This window comes from Saccopteryx bilineata, chromosome 2 (assembly GCF_036850765.1).
Source record: "Saccopteryx bilineata isolate mSacBil1 chromosome 2, mSacBil1_pri_phased_curated, whole genome shotgun sequence".
Taxonomy (NCBI): domain Eukaryota; kingdom Metazoa; phylum Chordata; class Mammalia; order Chiroptera; family Emballonuridae; genus Saccopteryx; species Saccopteryx bilineata.
Window position 1 is genome coordinate 270563257 of NC_089491.1, and position 26226 is coordinate 270589482.

General features: G+C 39.5%; 1 protein-coding gene across 1 annotated transcript in view; it reads left to right on the plus strand.

Moving 5' to 3' along the window:
* Window positions 1–26226, plus strand: part of PPTC7 (protein phosphatase targeting COQ7) — a 43376-nt gene that overhangs the window by 2841 nt on the left and 14309 nt on the right. Inside the window, exon 2 of the mRNA XM_066260602.1 lies at window positions 22206–22385. Within this exon, the coding sequence (XP_066116699.1) occupies window positions 22206–22385 (180 nt within the window). The remainder of the gene's footprint in view (window positions 1–22205; window positions 22386–26226) is intronic.

Here is a 26226-nt window from a genome sequence, read left to right on the forward strand (position 1 = left end):
CTGGCTTTTATGAAAGATTTATGAAGTTTTGGTCAAACCCATTCTGAAAAAAAGTCTAACCATAACATTCTGGCAGAAACCTGGCCTAGTTTGGTGCACAGCTTTGCAATTTACTAACCCTGTGATCTGTGGTTTTGGGCAAGAGTCTCTCAACTCATGTTTCTCATCTACAGTAGAGGATGAAGAGAGTGGACTCTCTGACCCTCAAGAACTTCTGGCCATCAGATCATATTTTTTTGTTTTGTAATGATGGCACCCTTTGTTATTCTGCACCTCAAATAACAGCCATTACTTCCTGTATTATTCACATGGGCACTTACAGTAGATTTCTTCTGTTTTATATTTGGCTCTAAACCAGTGGGCCGTAACTTTCCCAGGTTCTGAGAAATTTTGAGTGCCCAAGATCTCATTCAGGGACTTCACTGACCTCATGAAGTCCAACTGTGTACTATCTAGAGGTCCATGCATGAGTACCAGATTAAGAACCACAGCTCTATAGCCCTCCTGAAAGGAATGCTGCCATAGCATCTTCAGCCATATTTGACAGAGAGCCATTTTATGCATTCATTGGTTGATTCTTAATTTAAAAAAAAAAAGTATTAATTGATTTTAGAGAGAGATGAAGGGAGTAAAAGAGTGAGACAGAAAGATCTATATGTGCCCTGACTGAGCATTGAACCCACAACCTTGGCATAAGGGGATGACACTCTAACACGGCCAGGGCGACAAAGAGCTATAATAGGTGTGTGTGTATTTTGTGTGCAAATCAAGGGGAAAAGGTTCTCTAGGACTGTCCTGTTTTGGAGGAGCTCTTCTGGAAAGCCATCTTGGAAGCCACCTGAAACAACTTCTGAGTTGGCCTCATTTGTCTATGGCTTTCACAAACCAGTAGGTATGATGGTGACTCTATCATCCAGGTTTGATTATCCCTTGCTGTAAAAGAGGTGATGAGTCTCAACGGGGGTCTTTAATTCTGCTATTTACTGTGGAAGTTAGAGTTGTAAATTTAATTGTGTCAAAAGGTTATGTTAGGCCCTGGCTGGTTGGCTCAGTGGTAGAGTGTCGGCCTGCGTGCAGGAGTCCGGGTTCGATTCCCGGCCAGGACACACAGGAGAAGCACCCATCTGCTTCTCCACTCCTCCCCCTCTCCTTCCTCTCTGTCTCTCTCTTCTCCTCCCGCAGCCAAGGCTCCATTGGAGCAAAGTTGGCCTGGGCGCTGAGGATGGCTCCATGGCCTCTGCCTCAGGCACTAGAATGGCTCTGGTTGCAACAGAGCGACGCCCCGGAGGGGCAGAGCATCGCCCCCTGGTGGGCATGTCGGGCGCATGCAGGAGTCTGTCTAACTGCCTCCCCATTTCCAACTTCAGAAAAATACAAAAAAAAAAAAAAAAGGTTATGTTGAATAATAGTGTCATGTTGACCCTCAATGTTTTAACCTTCTAGTTCTATAGATAACTCGTATTCTTTGGATTGGCATTGTTTATTGCTCAGTATCTGTGGAACTCATTCATGGTCATCTAGGACTGCTTGACTGTGGAATGAAAGCTGTTTAGTTCTTTCTGTATTGGAAAGAGAAAGCTGTTTTATTTCTTTAATTTAGAATTGATCTATCCTATTAGTCATACAGTGACTAAAAGTACTTGGTACTTTACAGCATTTTTGTAGAGTTCCCACTGGATTTCTTTTAGGACAAACCAACTATGATGGGTGTGGTGAGACACAGGAACCACTCCTCTCCCCTGGAAAATTGGCCAAGGTACTTTCTCTTTATTAGGTCCAACAGGAGTAAACCAGAACCAGCAGAAACTGTGTGCACTTCTCTTTTTCCTTCTTCCCTGTGGTTAGTAGTTCTCTTACTCTGTGGTATGTATGCCTAGGTACACAAAAATATCAGAGCTGCCTAGTGTGTAATTGCTGGCCCTCCCACAGCCCTAAGCTACTTAACAATAGAATCAAAGCCTGTTGAGAACTGTAAGGCCTAGTAACCTTGGAGTCCAGTTCTTTCATTTTACTGTTGAGAAAACAGGCCTACGGAGGGTCAAATGACTTTGCTAAGGTTACTCCGCTAGTTAGTGGCAGATCTAGGACTAGCACCAAGACTCCCCATTCCAGTCATCTCCGTTATAGCACTGGTTAAGTGCTTTCTTGACAAGATAGGTGAATTCAAAACCAGTCTGTCTTCTGGTACTGTTTGTCCTAATGCTTTTCCTGCTTAAGGGTGTGGGTTTGTGTGTCTGTACAACTTCTTTATTCACTATATGACTCATAATTAAAATGCAACAAAAGCCTTTCCTGCACACTAAACCACAGTTTACTGAAACCACTTGTTTAAAGAATGGCAGCATAGTTCATGCCTTGTAAATTATGACCTCTGAATATTGTGTTGTAAAGTAATTCTTATAAAACTGTGAGATGTTTATTTAAGCTTGATTTAACTTGAAACTTAAAAAAAATGAAAACAAGTTTATATTCTAGCCTTTGGATCTGATTTTGATTGTGGCCAGGATTGTGGCCAAGTATTTTTGTGAGTAACACCAGTCTTAAAAGTAGTTGTTGAAAGGTATAAGGATTACATGAACAATGTCGGTCAAAATTGTATTTAATAAGTGAATAGATGAGGTAGAATTTGATGTTTTCTAACAATGATGATAATTTTAATGTATTTGGTAGAACCTCTATATTTGAAAGTGAGTTGTCCTTTTAACGAAGTAGTCACCTTGAAAGAGTGTATATGGGCACTAATATCAGTCTTTAAAGAAGTCCTCTTTGGAATTTCCCTCAGCGAGATTTCAAGCTGCATCAGGAAACCAGTCTTGTTAATATATAGTCATAATTCTTTTTCTTTTCTTTTTTTTATTTTTTATTTATTCATTTTAGAGAGGAGAGGGAGAGACAGAGAGAAAGAAGGGGGGAGGAGTAGGAAGCATCAACTCCCATATGTGCCTTGACCAGGCAAGCCCAAGGCTTCGAACCAGCAACCTCAGCATTTCCAGGTCAATGCTTTATCCACTGCACCACCACAGGTCAGGCCTCTTTTTCTTTTTTTATTCAGTGAGAGGAGGGGAGGCAGAGAGACAGAATCCTGCATGCACTCCCCCCACCGGGATCCACCCTGCAAGCCCACTAGGGGGCCATGTTCTGCCCATCTGGGGCGTTGCTCTGTTGCGCAGCAACTGAGCTCTTCTTAGAGTCTGAGGCAGAGGCCATGGAGCCATTCTCAGCTGCCCTCCTCACCCCCGGCCAACTCGCTCCAATAGAGCCATGGCTGCAGGAAGGTAGGAAAAGAGAGAGGGGGAGAGAGAAAGAGAAAGAGAGAGAGAAGTGAGAGGGGGAAGGGTGGAGAAGCAGATGAGTGCCTCTCCTGTGTTCCCTGACTGGGAATCGAATCCAGGACGTCCACAGGCTAGGCCAACGCTCTACTACTGAGCCAACCAGCCAGGGCCCATGATTTTTTGAAAGTCAGAACTTTCATACTTATCTACCTGTTGACAGCAGTCATAATCCTGATTGAATTTTTAAACTTGAGATATGTAATTCACCTGCTATATCACTCACCTTTCAAAGTAAAAAATTTAATGGCATTTGGTATATTCACAAAGTTGTGCAACCACCACCATTAACTAGTTTCAAAACCCCAAAAGAAACTCTACCCATTAGAAATCACTTCCTACTCTGCCCTTCCTGAACCCCTGACAACAGAGTAAATTCTGACTATAGATTTGCCTATTTTGGACATTTCATATAAATGGAATCATAATAAGTGCTTTTATTTTATTATTATTATTTTTTTTGGTGAAAAGAGGGGAGATAGTAAGGCAAACTCCTGCATGTGCACTGATCGGGATCCACCCAGGAAACCCATCTGGGGCCAATGCTTGAGTACCGAGATATTTTTAGCACCTGAGGCTGATGTGCTCCAATGGAACTATCCTTAGCACCTGGTGCCATGCTTGAACCAACCCAGCCACTGGCTGTGGGAGGGAAGAGGGTGAAGGAAAGTGGAGGAGAAGCAGATGGTTGCTTCTGTGTGCCCTGACCAGGAATCCAACCCGGGACATCCATACACCAGGCTGACGCTCTGTCCACTGAGTCACTGGCCAGGGCCAATATGTGCTCTTTTATGTCTGGCTTTTTCACTTAGTATATTGTCAACATTCACCTACCCATTGTAGTATTTATCAGTACTTCATTCCTTTTTATGGCTGAATAATATTCCATTGTATGGACATACCACATTTTGTTCATTCATCTATTAATGGACATTGGGTAATTTTCACTTTTTGGCTGTTGTGAATAATGCTGCTATGACACATTCATGTACAGGCTTTTTATGAACATATATATATTTTCCATTCTCTTTAATATATATCTACAAACGGAATTGTTTGGTTATATTGTAACTGTAACTATGAAGAATATAGTTTTAATATAGTTCTATATAGTTGTAATATAATTATTCAAGGGAAATATTTTAAAATGGTAAAAATCAGGTATGTAAGTTCTAAGATTGCAGTACTTTAAATATACCTGATTTCGTGAAAATCTATGAGCTTTCAAGAGAAAATTGTAGAATGTTAAGAAGTATGAGAATTAATGGGTTTAGTAAAAGAACTTTTTAGGATTTATAGAGACAGTAGGGTTTAAGAAGCTGCTGACTAGTTGCTGTCTGACTTTTCTGATTCTTAGGTTCTTATAAGGCACATTATTTTTAAAGTCATGTCGTCATTTGTTGTACTGCCAGAACTATTTTTTCCTTTGGTCACCATCTTTTTAAGAAACCATGCTGTGAATGAGATTTATTTTCTTTGCAAGCATTCTTTAAATTTAAAATTTTTTTCAATTACAATTTACATTCAATATTTACTTTGTTCACAATCTTTAATCTAGAGAGTCTCGAATTTAGTTTTGTTTTCTAAATTCCAGCTTTTCTCTCAATTTGTTAATATCCTTAAAGGATTCTAGGTGAATCTTTTTTGTAGAGCAAGTAAAATTTTAAAAGCGTACCTTTTTATACTTTTCAGAAAATACTTTTTTGTAAAAGAGTTATACATTGTAGCAGAAGGTGGGAAGCCGATGTTAGCTGGTCCTGGTAGGAGTTTTTAGTGGAGGGGAGGAGACCTGGACTGGAGGAGGCTGTGGCATGAACTTTAGCACTGCTTTTTGAAACTGGGCAATATAACCTGAATGGTTGCAACAGTATCCAAATGGAGTTTGTACTCCTGTGTGACTCAAGAGGCACTATACCGGGTCAGAGTATTTGACCTACAACTGTGTCCTTTGAATAAATGCTTATGTCAAGTTCAAGCCAAATGTCAAATTCATTTTGCCTGGGTCCCTGTGCTTATTTGGGGGGCGGGGCTTTAGGTTCAGAATTTTCAGGAAAATGCTTTGGAAAAGTAATTTCAGAATATTTTCTTTCCAAATAAATTTGACATTCAAACCAGAAATCCTAGCCAGTTTTAAAATGGTGTGCCTTGTGATTTTTCCCTTTCAAACGTAGTGTTAACTTTTGGTTTCATTTTATAAATTGATGCCTTGGATTCTTTTTTATGTCGTTAATAATAAAATTTAGTGATCTATCTTGTTCGAGAGTTGTTGAATATTTTAAAAATCTGATAGTTTTCTATCTCCCTGAGATCCAAAATAATTTGTTTCCTATTAAACAATTCACAGAATTCACAGAATTGCACCTATACATCAGGATCTTTTGCAAAAAGATGACCCACTGCAGAGAGCATGGGGCTATTAACATACACTCATTTAAACTTGAGTTGGCAAGTGTTACAGCTCTTCTAATTTAGTTTAAAATTTAAAAAAAGAAAAGATGCTAAATGCTTTGGGATAAAATCTCAAACAGGATTTTTTGGTGGATTGGGGTGTATGTGGGGGAAGGGCAACAGAAGTTTTATTTAAAGAGTGAAATATTTAACTGTATTTCTTTTCAGCATTTATTCAATATCTGACACAAAATATGGTTCATCTTATCAGTGCTTTAGATTTTATGATACACTGTTGTTTTACTTTATTTAATCTTTTAACTATGAAATAACTGCTTTTTATCTCCACTTAATCTGTGTTTGTTTTCTCATCTATAAAGTTGACTCATCAATAAGGTCAGTACAGCATAGCTGGGACTTGAACTTAAGATTTCTGCTTGCATGTCTAGTGCTTTTAAATAAATGGTTTTGTTTTATGCATATAAAAGTATAAAAAAGTAACACATGTTCAGAAAAGCACAGTCTAAAACACCTGTAACTTACAACTTGGCTATAGTCAGTGTGGTTTCAATCAGCCTTTGTGTATATACAATCTATGTATATGCATTATTGAATGAAATTGGGTTAATATGTATTGTTGGGGGACCGAATAAATAAACAGGGTATTTTTGCAATTTGGACAGAGGTGCTGGGCCCAAACCCCACCTCATTTGCCTTGTTAACAAAGAGTACACCTGATTCTCATTTGTCTAACCCATGTTCTCCAGAGGAGGCTGGAAGCTAGTTTCTTATTAGTGATAAGTAGATTTGGTTGGTATGGTGGGGGTTGTCTTTGAGTTGCCTTGGAAACTTAATTGAATTGTTGATGGACCACATTTTTTCTATGAATAAAAGTGGATGTGTTTCTGGGAGCAGGCACGTTATAGCTAAGGAACAGTAGAGACTGTTTGCCGTGGTGTCCACCTGAACCTATCTGTATAAATATATATATCTTTAAGTCCCTGTCTATTATCATTTATTTCAATTCCACTCCTTTTCCCATTCAGGACCCCAGTATATACTTGTTGTGGCTGGACCGCAACAATGAATTCTGCTCTGTGGCATTATTTTATGTAATGTAAATTTTGAGTGTATTTCCGTACTGATAAGCATAACTGCATCATACTTCACTGAGTATATTGTCCATAATTTCTCTAACTAGACTTCTATTTTTAGTTATTTAGATTATATTCAATTTTCTGTTACAAGTAACACTAGAATAAGTATGTCTGCATCTGAATATTTCCTTAGGATAAATTTCTTAGAGAGGAATTCCTGGGAGTCAAAGGTTAGGAACATTTGCAAGGCCTCTGATATAAATAATAGCATTAGATCCCTCCAGAAAAGTTATGCTAATTTATATACTTTTCTAATTGCTATGAAATTGCTTAGCAGTAAGCTTATTGTTGATCCTGAGTCTGTCACACTTGACAATTTATAAATTTACTAGGTTCTTAAACATTTGTTTTTGAGGTAAATAAGTTTGTTGCAGGTGAATAGTTCTAGAATTGATTAAATTGTTAGTATGAATCCCAAGAACTACAAAATGATGCAAAAACTTTGCCAGAGACTACAAAAGTGATTTACTACAAAGAGTGCTTTCTGTTGAAAGACCTAGGACTATTTTGACTTAGGCTAATTTCACACATTTTTGCACTGAGTTTTCTTTTACTCATTAACAGACTATTTTGAAAAGAAAGAGAATTTCTTTTTGTACTACTATGACTGTACATTTTGATCTTTCAAGGATGCCATCATTCAGTAAGTTTTTTGATGCCATCATCCAGTAAGTTTTTTGGCTTACCAGGATTAGTTTGTGCTTTCATTTGAAGTAGATGCAAAAAGGTTAGCAGTGTTGAATGAAGCAAACAAAAAGTGCTTCTGTTTTAACATCATTGTTTAAATAAGAAAATAGATTTGAGCTATTTGCATAAGAACTAGAAAACTGCATGGCCTGCCTCTAGGTTGATTAGTAATATGGTCATCAGTGTTTCTATGAAATGAGAAATGTCTTATGTTTGCGTTGTTTGAAAAATCCACTTCTCTTGGTTCTGTAGCGGCAACTTTGATCTTATCATTGTTTTTCTTGTTCATGTACTCTAAATTCACTGAACAGTCAATTAATGGTGTTTGGATAACCAGGTTAGTGTGTTTTGTGAGTACATTCTGCATATATAAATTAATTTACAGATCATTTGAATTTACTGGTCATTTAATACTAATCTATAACTTTATCAGAATTTCTTTTTTTTTAAGAGAAAGGGGAGCATGGCTCAAGAAGTATCAACTCATAGTTGCTTCACTTTAGTTGTTCATTGATTGCTTGTCATATGTGCCTTGACTGGGCAAGCCCAGGACTTCAAACCAGTGACCTCAGCATTCCAGGTCAAGGCTTTATCCACTGTGCTACCACAGATCAGGCTTATAATTTTTATCAGAATATCAAATTGAAAAGTGGTTGACCTGACTTTTTTTGTTAGACGCTTAAAGGAGAAAAACTTTTACATCTTAGGTGGTTAAAATAGTCTCCTTTTTTTTTTTTTTTTTTTTTTTTTTTACAGAGACAGAGTCAGAGAGAGGGATAGACAGGGACAGACAAACAGGAACAGAGAGATGAGAAGCATCAATCATTAGTTTTTCGTTGCGCATTGCGACATCTTAGTTGTTCATTGATTGCTTTCTCATATGTGCCTTGACCGCAGGCCTTCAGCAGACCTAGTAACCCCTTGCTCAAGCCAGCGACCTTGGGTCCAAGCTGGTGAGCTTTTTGCTCAAACCAGATGAGCCTGCACTCAAGCTGGCGACCTCAGGGTCTCAAACCTGGGTCCTCGGCATCCCAGTCCGACACTCTATCCACTGCGCCACCGCCTGGTCAGGCAGTCTCCCTTTTCTTGCAATGTGACTTAGAATCCTCAAATCTTACTTAAGAAAAAGGAACTCTTTTTTTTTTTTTTTTTTTTTTTACAGAGATGGAGAGAGAGTCAGAGAGAGGGATAGATAGGGACAGACAGACAGGAACAGAGAGAGATGAGAAGCATCAATCATCAGTTTTTCGTTGCGACACCTTAGTTGTTCATTGATTGCTTCTCATATGTGCCTTGACCTTGGGGTTACAGCAGACCAAGTAACCCCTTGCTCGAGCTAGCGACCTTGGGTCCAAGCTGGTGAGCTTTTGTTCAAACCAAATGAGCCCACGCCCAAGCTGGCGAACTCGGGGTCTCGAACCTGGGTCCTCCACATCCCAGTCTGACGCACTATCCACTGCGCCACCGCCTGGTCAGGCAGAAAAAGGAACTCAAGAGAATTTGTCCTCCTGCTCCTTATTTTACAGATGAGAAAACTAAAGCTTAGAGAAGTGTTTTGACCAGTATCCTATAGCCAGTTAGTGGCAGTTAAGCTGGGAGTGGTGTCATCTCCAAACCACTTTTCAAGGCTCTTTCAATCACTTTTGACTATGAGGGAAGCACCTTGTAGCCAGTTTCAACCCAGGGAACAATACATTGTGCAACTCTAGGATAACATAATGAGTTCATTCTCTTTTTGTAGTTCTCAATTATAGTTGGTATACCAGGGTGTTGTTGGTATTCTAACTTTTTAGTACAGTCAACTGAATTCATTGTTGGTTGGTTGTTTCCTGTTTAGGCCCTGACAGGTGCTGTGGATAAGACCAAGAACAAAGATTTCAGCACTGAAGTTTCATATGCCGGTGAAGGTATAAAAGAATAGTATAAAAGAATACATACACAGTAGGTGTTGTGGAAGCATGGAGTCAGGCCTCAAGAGATGGGTAAATGGAAGCAAATGAGGTGAAGAATGGTAAGGCTCCCCAGATTGAGAGATCAGCAAGAGCACAGAAAACTTCCCAAACAGTAGCTGTTTATGGCTAGACAGGAGTTTGGACTGGTTGGGTAGGGATAGGAAGGTAGTTGAGAATTGATGTTAGGTAATAGATTGAGACCAAATCTTCAAGGGGCACAATTGCCATGTTAAGGAGTTGGGTATTGTTTTGTTTCTTTGGTAGGAAGCTCTAGATGTTTTTGCTTTTGTTGTTTTATGTTTGGTTTGGTTGTTTTGAAGAGGCAGCACATTCAAATGGTACAGAATTCAAAAGGTGTTCAAAATTCAGAACGGTACACAGTGAAGTTTTGCTATTACCCTGATCTAGCTGCAAAATTCCCCCAAAAGAACCAGTGATACCAGTTTCTTGTGTAACCTTCTAAAGAATGTTTTTAAATATACAAGTAAGTATATATATACATGGAAGGTATTTGACTAGAAGAGTAACATGAACATCGCAATCTTGTTACCAAAAAAAAAAAAATGATAGTGGGTGTAATGGGAGAACAGGAGGGAAAGACCAGTTAGGAATCTCCTGCAATAGTGATTGCTAGAAAGGGCTTTAATGGGTTGGACTGCCGTTAATCAGATTAGGAAATTCAAGAGAAGGATCAAGTTTGGGAATGGAAGACGGGGAATTGCTTGGTGCAAAAGGCATTCAGAGACAGAGTCACCTGGCTTGAAGTATGCTTGCATCCAGCTGACCTTTACTAAGGAAATGTGTAGGCTCGTTTTATTACTAGTTGTTAACAATTTCCCATTTAAAATGAGAAATTTGTAAGTCTGAACTATGGCATATAGTAAGCAGCATGCATTTAAGAGGTATTTGTTAAATAAGGTTACTTCAGAGTCAATTCTGGCAGTAGTATAATAAGCATTTACCTGGGGTCAAGTTTCTCTCCTCTTAGAGCTCTAACTATCTGTATTACTTGCATTTGTACTATATCCATATTAGGCAAAAACATAGAGAAATGCCTGTCTCTTTAACCTCCTCCTCCACAACTCAAGTTTTTATCCTTGAGTTATTATTCTTTCAACTAGATGTAATTTGATCTTTCTTGTTTTTATTTTTATTTGTGCATATTTCCTTTGTTTTATTATAGCCGTTTATCTTTTCTTAATTCTTTTCTAAGTGAGAGGAGGGGAGATAGACTCCTGCATGCGCCTCGACTGGGATCCACCTGGCACCCCCTCTCCATCTGTGGCCACTCTCTCAACCTAGCCATCTTTAGCACCCGAAGCCTAGGCTCCATAGAGCCATCCTCAGTGCCCAGGGCCTATGTGCTTGAACCAGTCAAGCCATGGCTGCGGGAGGGGAAGAGAGAGGGAGAGAGAGAGAGGAGGAGGAGGAGAGGGTTGGAGAAGCAGATGCTCACCTCTCCTGTGTCCCAACTAGGAATCGAACCCAGAACATCACATGCCAGGCTGATGCTCTACCACAGAGCCAACCAGCCAGATAGCCAGATAACCTCTCCAAACCTCCTTTCCCTACCACAATCACTACAACTTGATTTTAAGTTCCTGTGGGTAGGAAGTCTTTTATTATACGTAAATCCTTTAGCTGCCTTTCACCACAATGCCTTAGACATAGAAAATGTTCAATAAAATGTGTTGAATAACTTTAATATTGAATGTAAGTATAAAATATAGTTGTAACTGGATTTATAGTTTTTGTTATACCTTCCATGAAGGTAACGTGCATTCATTACCAAAAAATAGGATAGTGAGGAAAATAAAAAGGGAAAAAATTACTTGTCCTACCATTCAAAGATCATTACTTAATTGAAAATATAATTGGTGTTAAGAAAGTAAGTGTTCTACACTTGGGTGGCTTATTCAAAGGAATTATATTCTCATTTAAAAGGGGGTGGGGGGTGGGCCCTGGCCGGTTGGCTCAGCGGTAGAGCGTCGGCCTGGCGTGCGGGGGACCTGGGTTCGATTCCCGGCCAGGGCACATAGGAGAAGCGCCCATTTGCTTCTCCATCCCCCCCCTTCCCCTCCTTCCTCTCTGTCTCTCTCTTCCCCTCCCTCAGCCAAGGCTCCATTGGAGCAAAGATGGCCCGGGCGCTGGGGATGGCTCCTCGGCCTCTGCCCCAGGCGCTGGAGTGGCTCTGGTTGCGGCCCAGCGTCTTGCCGGGTGGATCCCGGTCGGGCTCATGCGGGAGTCTGTCTGACTGTCTCTCCCCGTTTCCAGCTTCGGAAAAATAAAATAAAATAAAATAAAATAAAATAAAATAAATAAATAAATAAATAAAAGGGGGTGGTGGTGGTTAGTGTTTGAGCCAGGGCTACATGTGACTCTTCCAGAGAGTGATATTTTAGTGAATGCCAGCTCTTATTTTTATAGAAGAGTGAAGGAAGCAGGGGTTAAATGGTATCCTCTTCAGGGTTAGGTCAAGGAGATATAGCTTAATTGTTATAAATATTAGGTTAACCTTGAAGACCAGAAATCTAGATCTAATCTTATAAACAGGAAAATTTATCTCTTAGTCTAAAGGGCCAATACAAATAGGCACCCATCAGATAGCTGAACTTTAGTTGCTATTACTTTCTTATTTAAATGTTAAATTACTAAGTTTTATATAACATTTCCTAATATCAGGAAACTTAACAAGCCTCATTATTAATAGAAGCCCTTAATTCTGTAACACACTAAGGGCCCTGCTTCTTCTCTTCATAACTTACCATAAGTGTGACCCCCAGATGATTTGTCTGTTGTTTCCTCCTAAATGCTAACAGCGTTTAGCATTTCAAGAAGATACTGTTGCAGTTCAAAAGAATGAAGTGACCTTTTCTATGACTTCACCTTCAACTCTGCAGTTTGTGTGGCAGGGAGGCAGTGATTCATACCCAAGTCTGTAGGATATCCAAGGTCCCCAAGCCACAGTTGATCCTAAACACATTATTTCACGTTAAATATTTGGTATTTAGACAGGAGAATTAAAGTTAGAGGAATAACATTTTTATTTTTAAAAGGTTGACTGAGTTTTTTTGCTTTACACTATTGTTTCTTAATCCTCTTTACAGCATTTTGGCTGCTTTTTAAGACAAAGCAACTGCCCAGAGTAGTCTGGAAATTACCATCTGGAGTTAATGAGGTATTCTGGACAATAGGTATGACTGTGTGTATGTATACATGTGCATTTTAACTTAATTAATAAGTAATTTTATGTTTACTAAGCTAGAAAGGAATAGCAATTTTGTTTGAAATTCTAAGACATAAAATAGACACTTTATTCCTGATCTGAGCTTATATTTGAGTTTTGTTAGCTGTCCTGAACAGTTCCTTTTTTTTTTTTTTGTAGAATGTTAGTTTTTTGCTTATAGGTTCCATTTTCACACATTTTATCACATAGTTGAACCTTTCTTCCTTTCCATCCTTTCAGCTTCATTGCCTTAGTTATTTTTAAAATTTATTTACTTATTTACTTTTAGAGAGAGAGGAGGGGAGAGCAAGAGAAACATCGATTTGTTTTTCTACTTATTTATGCATTCATTGGTTGAGCCTTAGTTTTTGCGTTAGCTGATCTGCTTAGAGATCTCACGTTCCTGACATATACTTTGTCCCTGGAGAAGGAGAAGATGCAGGTTGCATTGTGAATAATGCAGAGTTGCTTTGGGGAAACTTCTTGCAAAGGGAATATCACTTGCTTGTTACAGCAGGAAGAACATCATAATTTATATAATTTCATCTCTAGAGAAATGAAGGGACTGTAAGTCAAAGCAACTTGTACTTTTTTTTAAATAATTCAACTGTTGAATATATTTTTTCAGTAATCCAACTTTTTGTTCTCTTTGGGATAATTATTTGCAGATACATTTTACAGTCTGAATCACAGGGGAGTGTTCTTAATGCTCAAATAGTTGAGGCTTCAGAAATGTTGATACAAATGTGATCTGTTCCATTGGCTAGAAATTGAATTTATACTCTGATCTCATTTTTCTCTAGCTATAAAGCTCCATGTTGTGATGCCTTTAGACAAATAAAGCTGACTTTGAGAACACTAGATTATAGATTTGAAGAAGAGCCTTGGCATTGGAAAGGAAGCTCTCTGTAGCACTGCAATAAATAACTGCCTAACCAGCTGCCTTATTAGATGAACACTCGCTGCAGAAAGTGTGAAAGCAGATTCTTATCCCTCTGAGTACAGAGGGTCTCATACTACTTTTATTAGTCAGCTCTTGTGATCCAACCAGATTCTTACTCAATTTCTCCTCTGGAGTTTCAGTTCACTATCAGGTACCCATCTTAGTATAGATGTTTCACCGATGGAAAAACAATCCCTGCAGAACTGTCTTGCTTCATCAGAGGGTAAGGCTGACTGTAAAATGCTCCAAGATCATCAACGATGCAAAGAATTAAGCTGTTCCTTTAGGATACTACTTAATATTTGAAATTATGCAAAAACTAAATTTTTCTTCACTAATGCTTATATTAAAATTGAAATCGAGTATAACTTTTTTCTGGAAAATGTTGGCATTGTAACTAGTTGCATGTCAATCTGGGGATCAGTGTAGTTGGGAGGGTTTAGAAAGAATGCCAACCTCATGGTGGCTGACAATGGGGGGCAGTGCTGAAAAGACTCAGGCTGATGTTGACTCTTCAGAGTCTTTTAAAGGAGAGTCTTTTGCAACTACACAGTGTGGATGCTGTATGCAATCGGAAAGATAGGATATTAGTACAGCAAAATTTTGTTTTTATATGCTTATAATTAAAGCAAAACAAAAATGTGTTAATTAGAAAATTGGCTGTCACTTTTAAGAATTTTATTGTAGCCTGACCAGGTTACAATATTGTAGCGCAGTGGATAGAGTGTTGGACTGTGATGTGGAGGACCCAGGTTCGAGACCCCGAGGTTGCCAGATTGAGTGCGGGCTCATCTGGTTTGAACAAGGCTCACCAGCTTGAGCCCAAGGTCGCTGGCTCAAGCAAGGGGTCACTTAGCCCCCCTGCTGTAGCCCCACGGTCAAGGCATGTATGAGAAAGCAATCAATGAACAACTAAGGAGACTAAGGAGCCACAATGAAGAATTGATACCTCTCCTCTCTCTCCCTTCCTGTCTGTCTGTCCCTATTTGACTCTCTCTGTCTCTGTTGCAAAAAAATAAAATAAAAAAGCAGTCCATGAAAAACATAAAATATTGTATAAAAATTATATTTTTAATTGATTATTTTCCACTTCATAAAACTAACATTTACCCATAAATTACACAGCTAAAGGAATCTTCTGTGTCTGGTAGTCTTCTCTCAGCCTTTTGCTCAGCTATTTCAGGTATATAACCATTACTTAATCTAATAAGGGTTTTAATTGGATTTTGGGTCAAAGGAAACACTTAAGCTAGACTGTGAGCTGACAGAATGTTATTAATGGAGACATGATTACAGTGAATTAAAGGGAGTGGCTTCTCTATTCAGTGTAAACCTTTATCTTGGCATTCAAAGCGTTTCCAGGTAGCTCAGCACACCTTTTCATCTGCACCTCTCTTCACCTCTAAAGAAATTGTATCATTCGGATAAACTGAATTACTTGGTCTTAAACTTATTTAATCAGTTATCATATCTGTGATTGTATTTGATGCTTAGAGTAAGAATGCAGTTCACAAATGAGCTATTGGGCCAGGAATTCTCATTCCTAAAATAAGATCTCCTTGAATTAACGCCTTGATTTTATTACTCTATTACTCTCCCTGAACATCTCATCTTGCCCCTCTGGTGTCAATTCCTGATCTTTGTCAGAGATCTGGCGCTGATTGCCTTCCCAGCTGCAGGCACATAGTTCCTGACTTCATACAAAACATTTCCTCAAAAAATGCCCCGCTGGTGTCCTGGCCGGATCGCTTGGTTGGTAGAGCATTGTTTCGAAGCACAGCTGTTACCTGTTTGATACCAGGTCAGGGCACATACAGGAACAGATCGATGTTTCTATCTCTCTCTCTCTCTCTCTCTCCCTTCTTCTCTAAAATAATTAATAAATAAATAAAATTTTAAGTGCCCTGCTTGGACCTGAAACTTGACACACAGAAGACAGAATTCAAAATGTTCTGAAGGCATTTGCACCCCTTTCCCATCTGGAGAATCATCTATTCAATACTCATTCCTGAAATTCAAAAATCTAGTAATATATTTTTTTTATAGAGCCCAGTCGTCTTTTCTATTTATTCCTTTGTATTTTCAGTGATTGTCTAGTCTACTTTTCTCAATACCTCTAACCTAAAATCTTGCAGCTGACTCCTGATCTCTTACCTCGCCCAGCTCATTAGGGTTATTGTTCTAAAACAGGGGTCCTCAAACTACGGGCCCGCAGGCCGCATGCAGCCCCCTAAGGCCATTTATCCAGCTTACTGCACTCCGGAAGGGGCAGCTCTTTCATTGGTGGTCAGTGAGAGGAGTGTAGTTCCCATTGAAATACTGGTCAGTTTGTTGATTTAAATTTACTTGTTATTTATTTTAAATATTGTATTTGTTCCCGTTTTGTTTTTTTACTTTAAGATATGTGCAGTGTGCATAGGGATTTGTTCATAGTTTTTTTTTATAGTCCGGCCCTCCAATGGTCTGAGAGACAGTGAACTGGCCCCCTATGTAAAAAGTTTGGGGACCCCTGTTCTAAAATGTAGATTGGATTAGATCACATGTATTAAGAAACCTTACTGACTTTTTACTATCTATAGCAGTACTGTCCTGCAGAAATACACTGTAAACTACATATGTAACATTAAATTTTCTAGTCACCACATTAAAAAAGTAAAATTAAACAGATACAGTTAATTTCAATTTATTTATTCTGCTATATCTAAAAAAATTTCCCCTGACCTGTGGTCGTGCAATGGATAAAGCGTAGACCTGGAATGCTTAGGTCACTGGTCAAGGCACATATGGGAGTTAATGCTTCTGCTCCTCCCCCCCTTCTCTCTCTCTCTCTCTCTCTCTCTCTCTCTCTCTCTCTTTCTCCCCCCCCCCCTCGTCTTTCTCTTTCTCTCCCCCCTCCCTCTCTTTCTCCTCTCTAAAATGAATAAATAAAATCTTTAAAAATAAATTTTAAAAAATTCAGCATGTTTAGCACAAAACTATTACTAAGACATTTACTTTTGCCTGACCAGGCGGTGGTGCAGTGGATAGAGCGTGGGACTGGGATGTGGAGGACCCAGGTTTGAGACTGCGAGGTCACCAGCTTGAGCACAGGCTCCTCTGGTTTGAGCAAAGCTCACCAGCTTGGACCCAAGGTCGCTGGCTTGAGCAAGGGGTTACTCGGACTGCTTAAGGCCCGTGGTCAAGGCACATATGAGAAGCAATCAATGAACAAATAAGGTGTTACAACGAAAAACTGATGGTTGATGCTTCTCATCTCTCTCCGTTCCTGTCTGTCTGTCCCTGTCTATCCCTCTCTCTGACTCTGTCTCTGTATAAAAAAAAAAAGAAAAGAAAAAGACATTTACTTTTTGTGTTTGTTTTTGGTGCTGTATTATTGGAATACAGAATGTGTTTTACATTTAACAGCACATCTCACTCAGTCCAGACCACATTTCAAACTCAGTAGCCACATGTGGCTAGTGCTTCCATATTGGACGGCACAGGTCAATAGCATAAAGCTTAAAGTTCTTGATCTGCAATTTTGGGCCTTCCACAATTTCAGCTACTGCTCTCAATATTTCAACTTCTCCCCACTCACCCAAGCCCCAGCTATACCTAATTGTCTGCCATTGTTTTTTTTTCATTACTCTTCCCTGTCTATGGAAATTACCTTCCTGAACCTAACTGAATGCCACTTCTAAGTGAATTATGTCTTGCTCCATTTTTTCAGTGCCAATAAGCATTAACCGCTTGCTCTTGACCCTTCTGTAGCAGCATTAATTAGAGCCGTTTGTCTAGTTCCTGTGTGAGTAGTAGTCTAGCTGTCAACTAGAAGGTGAGCTTCTCAGTGGTAGGATATGTCTCCTTCAGTCCTCTATTTCTAGTGTTCACTGTGCTCTCCTTTTGCTCTTAGGGATATTTTTTTACCTTTGCTGTTTGATATATTTGGTATCTTAAGCAATCCTTCCTTTAAAAGTTGTTTTACCTCTAAATGAAATTTTCTTTTATATATGGATTCCATTGTTTAAAAGGTATTCTCTCTTTTTGTGGATTAAAGCTTTTGCTTGTGCAAAAGAGGAAATACTCATTTCCTTGTAGAACTAAGTGCCTAATGTGAATTAAACTAGGTTTCAGATGTACATTTGGAAGGTTATTCTGGTTTTAGCCTGGTTCTAATCCCAAATATGATATAACTTGTTCTTTGTAAGTAAATTATATATGTATGTGAAGGCTTCTCCCCCCCACTGCTTTATTGAAAAGTTTATATATTTTTTAAATTTCTTTTTCCCTTAGAGATTTAGCCAGTGGTTTTGCCTGAGTTCTTTTTCCCATATGAAAGCAAACAGGTGCATGAAAGGTTGCGCTCTATTCTGGGAGAAATCTGATTAATGTTGAAGGGCTGTGTCAGGTCAGACTTTATAACCTGCTGACACATTATTTAATAAGTGCCAGGATCAACTCTCAACATTATCTCAGATTTTAATGATATTTTTGTGAAGGGCATTTGTAGATCAAACCAGTTTGTATTTAAAGTTAATTGTGGTTCTTAGATCAAAGACTGGTTAAGAGGAAATTCTTTCCTCGAACAGGCAGTAGTTTGAAAGAGTGATGATTCATTAGATGGAGTTTCAGGGATTATAATTGCATTCTGTGCTTTAACATAAATTGTTGCATTTAAATCCATAGTAAAATCTTACCCTCCATGGCCCTGGCCGGTTGGCTCAGCAGTAGAGCGTTGGCCTGGCGTGTGGGGGACCCAAGTTCGATTCCCGGCCAGGGCACATAGGAGAAGCGCCCATTTGCTTCTCCACCCCCACCCTCCTTCCTCTCTGTTTCTCTCTTCCCCTCCTGCAGCCAAGGCTCCATTGGAGCAAAGATGGCCCGGGCGCTGGGGATGGCTCCTTGGCCTCTGCCCCAGGCGCTAGAGTGGCTCTGGTCGAGGCAGAGCATCGCCCCCTGGTGGGCAGAGCATCACCCCTGGTGGGTGTGCTGGGTGGATCCCAGTCGGGCGCATGCGGGAAGTCTGTCTGACTGTCCCTCCCCATTTCCAGCTTCAGGGGAAAAAAAAAAAAAATCTTACCCTTCGTGATATAAAAATTCCTTAAAGGTAGTGTCTTATTTTATTTAATATTTATAGTAATAGTTTATTTACTATTTAAATTCACTTAAGAATTTCCAGGTATCCTTCCAAGTACTTGTAACACAGAAAAAAAGTGATACTTCTTTATTTAGGGTAGAACTGTCATCCTCCTTGCTACTCCCGCCCCCTGCTGCCCCCAATACCCACCCACCTGTCCAGTGCACCCTTTTGTTTCATTGGATCCCAAATCCCTGCACTCTACCTGCACTGCCTCCATTTCACAGTTGAGCTACTGAGACTCCTGACCCATCCCTGCTTTCCATTCTTGCTCTCCACACAGCAGGCAGAAGGATCGTTTTTCTTATTATCATTGTTACTCTTTAAACTTTGTATAATGGAAACTCTCAAATGTATATCCAAGTAGAGAGATAAGTACGCCTCTCTTTCAACTTCAATTATTCATTCATAGCCATCTTGTTTCATCTACTCCTCCATCACTCCCCCCCCCCGCCCCCACATTATTTGGAAACAAATCCAGACATCCTGTCTAATCAACTAATGTGTAATTGCCACAGAGTGAAATTTGGCTTACTGGTTGGTCACAAAAAGTGGGGAAAGTTGCTGCGCCATTAATGATATTTTCTACCCTCTTTACTGTCTTCCAGTTCTCTTTCCTCTCATTTTTTTCTCAGGATGTGTTCCATTTCTGTATGATAAATGTCATAGTTAGAAAAATAGATTTACATGTCTGTTTCATATTAAGCTAGTTTTTCAGGGATGTTTTATAGGCACTCTTCTACTTTTGTACCAAATATATTCTTTAAAATGTGTATGAGAGTTGAATGTACGAAAGATATAAATATGTATTTGGGGAGTATTTTTTGTGCAGAAAACCTTAGAGATTATAAAATGTTTAATATTTTAATTATAAAAACCAATACATGTTCATTATAAAAATAAAATTGAAGCAATATAGAACAGTATGAAGTAAAAACTGAAAATCTCCCATTCATTAAGGAATTGCTTTCAGTCTGTTATTTCCAAAACAAGTATTAATATTTTTTATAGATCCTTCTAGAAAGGTTCATATATGGTCTTTTAAAACCTTAATAATATATATAGTTGACATTTTTCCCCCCCTCTCAAGTTTGTTTGAATATAGTAGATTGATTTTAATGTTGAATGGTTAGCTTGGTGGGTTTTTTTTGTTGTTTTTGTTTTTTTTAGCTTGGTGTTTTTTAAAGGGGTGAATAGGAGATGGTATGATATTGACTCTGATGTCTTATTGACTTTCTTGAACACTAATTTCCTCTTTTTTTTTTGTTTGTTTGTTTTTTTTTTGTATTTTTTCCTAAGTGAGAAGCTGGGAGGCAGACAGATTCCCACATGAGCCTGACCGGGATCCACCCGGTATGCCCACCAGGGGGCAATGCTCTGCCCATCTGGGGCGCAGCTCCATTGTAACTAGAGCTGTTCTAGAGCCTGAAGCAGAGGCCTTGGAGCCATCCTCAGCACCTGGGCCAACATTGCTCCAATGGAGCCTTGGCTGCAGGAGGGGAAGAGAGAGATAGAAGGGAGAGGGCAAAGGGTGGAGAAGCAAATGGGTGTGTCTCCTGTGTGCCCTGACCAGGAATCGAACCCAGGACTTCCACATGCCGGCCAACGCTCTACCACTGAGCCAGCTGGCAGGGCCACTAATTTCCTCTTGATAAAGAAGTCTCACACAGACTAAATCCATCAACAACTCTATGGACCCATGAAAATCTATATTATGTTTCTATTGGACAGTGCTGTCCAATAGAAACATAATATGAGTTACATATGTCATATGAAGCTTCCTAATATACACCTTAATTAAAAAGAAAGATATCTGGCCGGGTAGCTAAGTTGGTTGTCATCCTGATACACCAAGGTTGTGAGTTTAGTTCCCAGTCAGGGCACATACAAGAATCAACCAGTGGGTGCATAAGTAAGTAGGACAACATATCGTGTTTCTCTCCTCTGCCCTCTCCTGCTTCTCCTCTTTCTCTCAAATCAATTTTAAAAAATTGCAAAGAAACAGGTAAAATTAATTGCAATATGATTTTATTTTTTGTATTTTTCTGAAGTGAGAAGCAGGAAGGCAGAGAGACAGACTCTTGCATACGCCCAACCGGGATCCACCCGGCATGCCCACCAGGGGGTGATGCTCGGTCCATCTGGGGCATTGCAACCAGAGCCATTCTATGGCATGAGGCAAGGCCGTGGCCCGCAGGGCAACTTGCTCCAATGGAGCCTTGGCTGCGGGAGAGGAAGAGAGAGAGAGAAGGGAGAGGAGGAAGGGTGGAGAAGTAGATGGGCACTTCTCCTGTGTGCCCTGACCGGGAATTGAACCCGAGACTTCCACACGCTGGGTCGATGCTCTACCACTGAGCCAACTGGCCAGGGTGCAATATGTATTCCTTTTAGCATATTATATCCCAAATATTATTTCAACATGTAATCAATATAAAAATTAATGAGATAGTTAACCCTTTTTTATGCCAATTTTCCAAAATGTAGCATGCATTTTATACTTTGAGTGCATCTTACTTTGAATCAGCCCCATTTCAAGAAGTCAGTGGCCACATGTGCTAGTGGCCGTTATCAGCCCTGTACAGGATAGTGGTTGCCTCTGAGGGAGGAGGATAGTGAATGGGAAATATTCTTAATTTCTTTTTTTTTTAATTGAGAGAAACGGAGATGATGAGGCAGATTCCTGCATGTATCCCAATTAGGATCCATCCAGCGGCCCTCGGGGCCGATGCTCAGACCAGCCGAAATATCCTCAGCGCCCGGGTTGACACTTGCACCAGTTGAGCCACTGGCTGCAAGAGGGGAAGAGAGAGAGAAGGGGAAGAGGGAGGGGGAGAGAAGCAGATGGTCTCTTCTCCTGTGTTCCCTGACTGGGGATCAAACCCGGGATATCTGCACACCAAGGTGACACTCTTTCTACTGAGCCAGGGCCTTAAATTTGTTCTTTATTTTACAGTTATTGTCCAATACTTGAAGTTAAAAGTTTGCTGCTTTTAATATTCTTAAGAATCGCCAGCTCTGGATCATTTGCATTTCACTAGCATCAGTACATATTTCTTTTTTAAAAAATCATTTTTCATTCTTATAAAGTACAACGAAGATTAATAACACAAATATTTCTATACAAAGATGACAATCCTACTGAAATTAAACTCTTGGCTGGTAGACAATGCCACCCTGTGGTAGCTCACATGTTTATCCATCCATATAAGAGATCAAATTACAGGTAGAAAATATGGCTAAGTAGTATTAGTATATAATACATTAAATTGAGCACTTTTTATTCTGAATTTCAGGGTAAATACGTATGTATATTAGTATGTAGTAAAATGAATTGTCAGTAGGAGATGGGTAGGAATCCCTGAGAGGTTGGTAAGAACATCTTTTAAAATGTAATTTTTCTTTTTTAGGGGTTGCAGATGGTGTAGGAGGATGGAGAGACTATGGAGTTGATCCATCTCAGTTCTCAGGGACTTTAATGCGAACATGTGAACGGTTAGTAAAAGAAGGACGTTTTGTCCCAAGTAATCCCATTGGAATCCTCACCACAAGCTACTGTGAGTTGCTGCAAAATAAAGTACCTTTGCTTGGTAAGTAGATACCCTATGTGCTTTTCTCTCTAAAGATGCCCAGGAGATGGTTAACAACAAAAAAAAGCTATCAAATACTTACTACTTACTTACAAAGTACTACTTAGAGAAATGTAAATACATAGAACCACTTTGGAAAGCAATTTGGAATACAGAATGAAGTTAAACATTACCAGATATTATGCCCCAGTAGTTTCACTTCTAGGTCTGTACCCTACCCTAAAGAAACTCTTGCACATCTGTGTATCAAAGAGTAGATACAAGAATGCTCATAGTAGCATTATTTGTAATAGCAGAAAATTGGAAACAACCTACAAGTCCATTTATAGTAGAAAAACGATTAGAAACTGAACCTTGAGAAAGGGAACGATTTAAAGCTGCATGCAATACTCAGGAACATATTGAGGGAAAGGAAGACATTGCAGAATGCCTCCTAATAGTCTGATTTCATATATTTCACATTCAGAAAAATAAAACAGTACAACTGTATTGTTTAGGGATTCTAAAATAAAAAAGAAGAAAGGCAGTGGCTGTATAATTTCCTTCCAAGGGAGGGAGAAAGGGATGAGATCTGACATGTAAAATTCAGTTGATTTTCTGTGCAGAGTTCTTTTTTGTTTTTTTTACAGAGACAGAGAGAGAGTCAGAGAGAAGGATAGATAGAGACAGACAGACAGGAACGGAGACAGATAAGAAGCATCAATCATCAGTTTTTCATTGCGACGCCTTAGTTGTTCATTGATTGCTTTCTCATATGTGCCTTGACCATGGGCCTTCAGCAGACCGAGTAACCCCTTGCTCAAGCCAGCGACCTTGGGTCCAAGCTGGTAAGCTTTGCTCAAACCAGATGAGCCCGCATCCAAGCTGGCAACCTCGGGGTCTCAAACCTGGGTCTTCCGCATCCCAGTCTGACGCTCTATCCACTGCACCACCGCCTGGTCAGGTCTGTGCGGAGTTCTGGTTGCAGGTAAATAGCCAGACTAATAGCAGTTAGCTAATTAGTAGGTGAAATAGCATCGTGCAGAATAGTTCCCTGTTAATCTTGTATTAGAAAATGGACAAATACCTAGTGTTTATTTGGTATGCTAATAGAGCATCCTTTGGCCAAGCTTCTACATTTGTTTGTTAATGGTTTTCTGGAAACTTAGCAACAACTAAGCCTTCTAAACAGACTTTCAGAAAGAGTATCATTAAGTTTCTGCTAATTGCCAGCATCTTTCTGGTTACTAGAAGGTTCTCCCGCCCAATCATGGTCCACATTTAAAATCAGCTTCTGTTCAGTGTAATGGAGAGCGCCACGTTGTAGATTTTTTACTTCAATTTAAATCCTTCTTAAGGAGTTCTTTTCATCATGCTGCCATCTTCTGTCTTTTCCATGTTATGATTAACCAGCTTGTTTTCTTTCTAACTGAGGAATCTTGCCTTGAGGTTTCAGTATACTGCTTTGCCTTAATCTGCTATTTTGCACATGTAATTTGGAGCTTGCCTGGTACTGTGAAACATCCTAGATTCTATTTCCAGTTTCTGTCAACTTACCATATGACTTTGGGCAAACTGCTTGACTTCTGACCCCCTTGCTTCATATACATGGGGAGACACATGGTGTGGGGTTTTGTTTTTTTCTTATGAAAGGTAATGGACTTAAAGCTTCCTATAGCACTCAAAAACATACTTTTGAGGGAAAAGAGGGCACTGCAGAATACCATCCAATAGTCTGTCATCTAACAGAGAGCCTATAGACACAGGATCCAGCAGCCTGTGTGTTCCAGTGAATCCTCTGCCAACACCCCCTACCCCATGCATTTATTGTGACTTGTAATAGCCAATTACAGAATAGCAATTGAATTTTGAAATAGTTCTTGAAATTTGAAAGCTTTCTTTTTACTGTTTCTTCCTTATCCCTATTTTTCTTTCTGTTTACCCTCTAGTAATTGGATCATTTTTTTTTCTTCTGTATTTTTCCGAAGTTGGAGAGGGGGAGGGAGGCAGTCAGACAGACTCCCGCATGCACCAGACCTGGATTCACCAGGCATGCTCACCAGGGGGTGATGCTTTGCCCATCTTGGGCGTTGCTCTGCTGCAACTGGAGCCATTCTAGCGCCTGAAGCAGAGGCCATAGAGCCATCCTCAGCGCCCGGGCCAGCTTTGCTCCAATGGAGCCTTGGCTGTGGGAAGGGAAGAGAAAGATAGAGAGGAAGGAGAGGGGGAAGGGTAGAGAAGCAGATGGGCACTTCTCCTGTGTGCCCTGGCCGGGAACTGAACCCAGGACTTCCACACACTGGGCCGATGCTCTGCTGCTGGGCCAACCGGCCAGGGCTGGATCATCTTAATAAGATAAATTTAAGGACATATTAAAGGTTTTCTTACATTGAATATTATAATTTTTTCTTCTAAAATACACATTGAAATAATCCTTTATTACTGTGTTTGATACATGTACCTCTTTCTTACCTAATCTACACTTCAAGCTGTCTTACAAACTAAGCATAATTTGGCAAAAACAGACAGCCAGATTTTACTGAACCTTAGATATAATTGCAAATAAATAATGATAACTTACAAAATTAGGTAATCTTTTTTGTTCAATCCAGCAGTTGTTAAAAAGCCTATAAGACTACCAGTATAAAGGGTGAACTGATGGAAATAGCCACTTATTTCTTGAGAATATCTAGCTGCTTTTAGGTCTGGGTGTTGGTATCACAGGCTAATTTGACATATATTTCCTCAGAAACCCTTAAGTAGATTTAGGTCTTAATGAAGCCAATATATCTTGAGAATTTGAGCATAATAAGCTTATTCCTTTCTCTGTTTGCTACACAGAAGGCTTAATTGTAGTTTATAAAGCAAAGGCCTGGCTAATTAAAAAAAAATTCCCATTTTAGTATGAGGGATATGCTTGGGTGCCTTCCTGGATTGGTCAATCATCTGAACATTCATCACTGTTCTCAGCATCTCTTTTCTTCTTTGCCTGCTTACTCCTCTCCAAACACCTAAGAATGATAAGCTCTTCTCCCAGTATTAGTCTGATAGGGCCTGAGCCACATGCACACATCAGTAATTTGAAGAGTCAGAGGAGGAATATATTCCAAGCCCACAAGATTTTGTAAAGGCTAGGCTTGTCTTTGTTGGTACTGCTTTGCATATTAAAGCTACTTTACTCAGGAGGATAATTTTGATTCTTACTTGGCAGGTTACTGCCACAAGAGTAGCTAAGTGATAGCCAGGGTTTGTCAGTGAATAATAATGAATCAACATGAGTCCTTACTGTGGCAAAAATTTCAAGGCTGTGCTATTCATCTGTCATTTTGTTGTTGTTGTTCTCAGATCATCAGCTTTCAGAAGTTTTTTTATATGATGATTCTATTAAGCTAAATGATGGAGTTTCTGTGCTTTGAGTTAGGGAGGAAGGGTTATTGGCAATCTTAGCTCTAATGTAAAGCTATGAAGTATGTTGTCAGATAGAAATTCCTTAGTTACATACAGTACCTGTGTTTTTCTTTGACATTTAATGATACGAACTAGAAAGCTTATTAGCACTAGAGTATCAGGTTAGTACCCATGAGTATGCTGTAGAAACAAGGAAATGGAATTTCTGAGTATTACATTGAGACTAATGCTTATATTTAGGTGTGTGTAAGTTACAAATTTTCATTTAGAGAAAATTAATAGCAAAAATTAAATTAGTGATTATGCTTCCTGGTATTTTTCTGTGTATTTTTTTTTTAATTTTTTTTTTAATTCATTTTTTAGAGAGGAGAGGGAGAGACAGAGAGAGAGAGAGGAAAGAGAAGAGACAGAGAGAGAGAAGGGGGGAGGAGCTGGAAGCATCAACTCCCACATG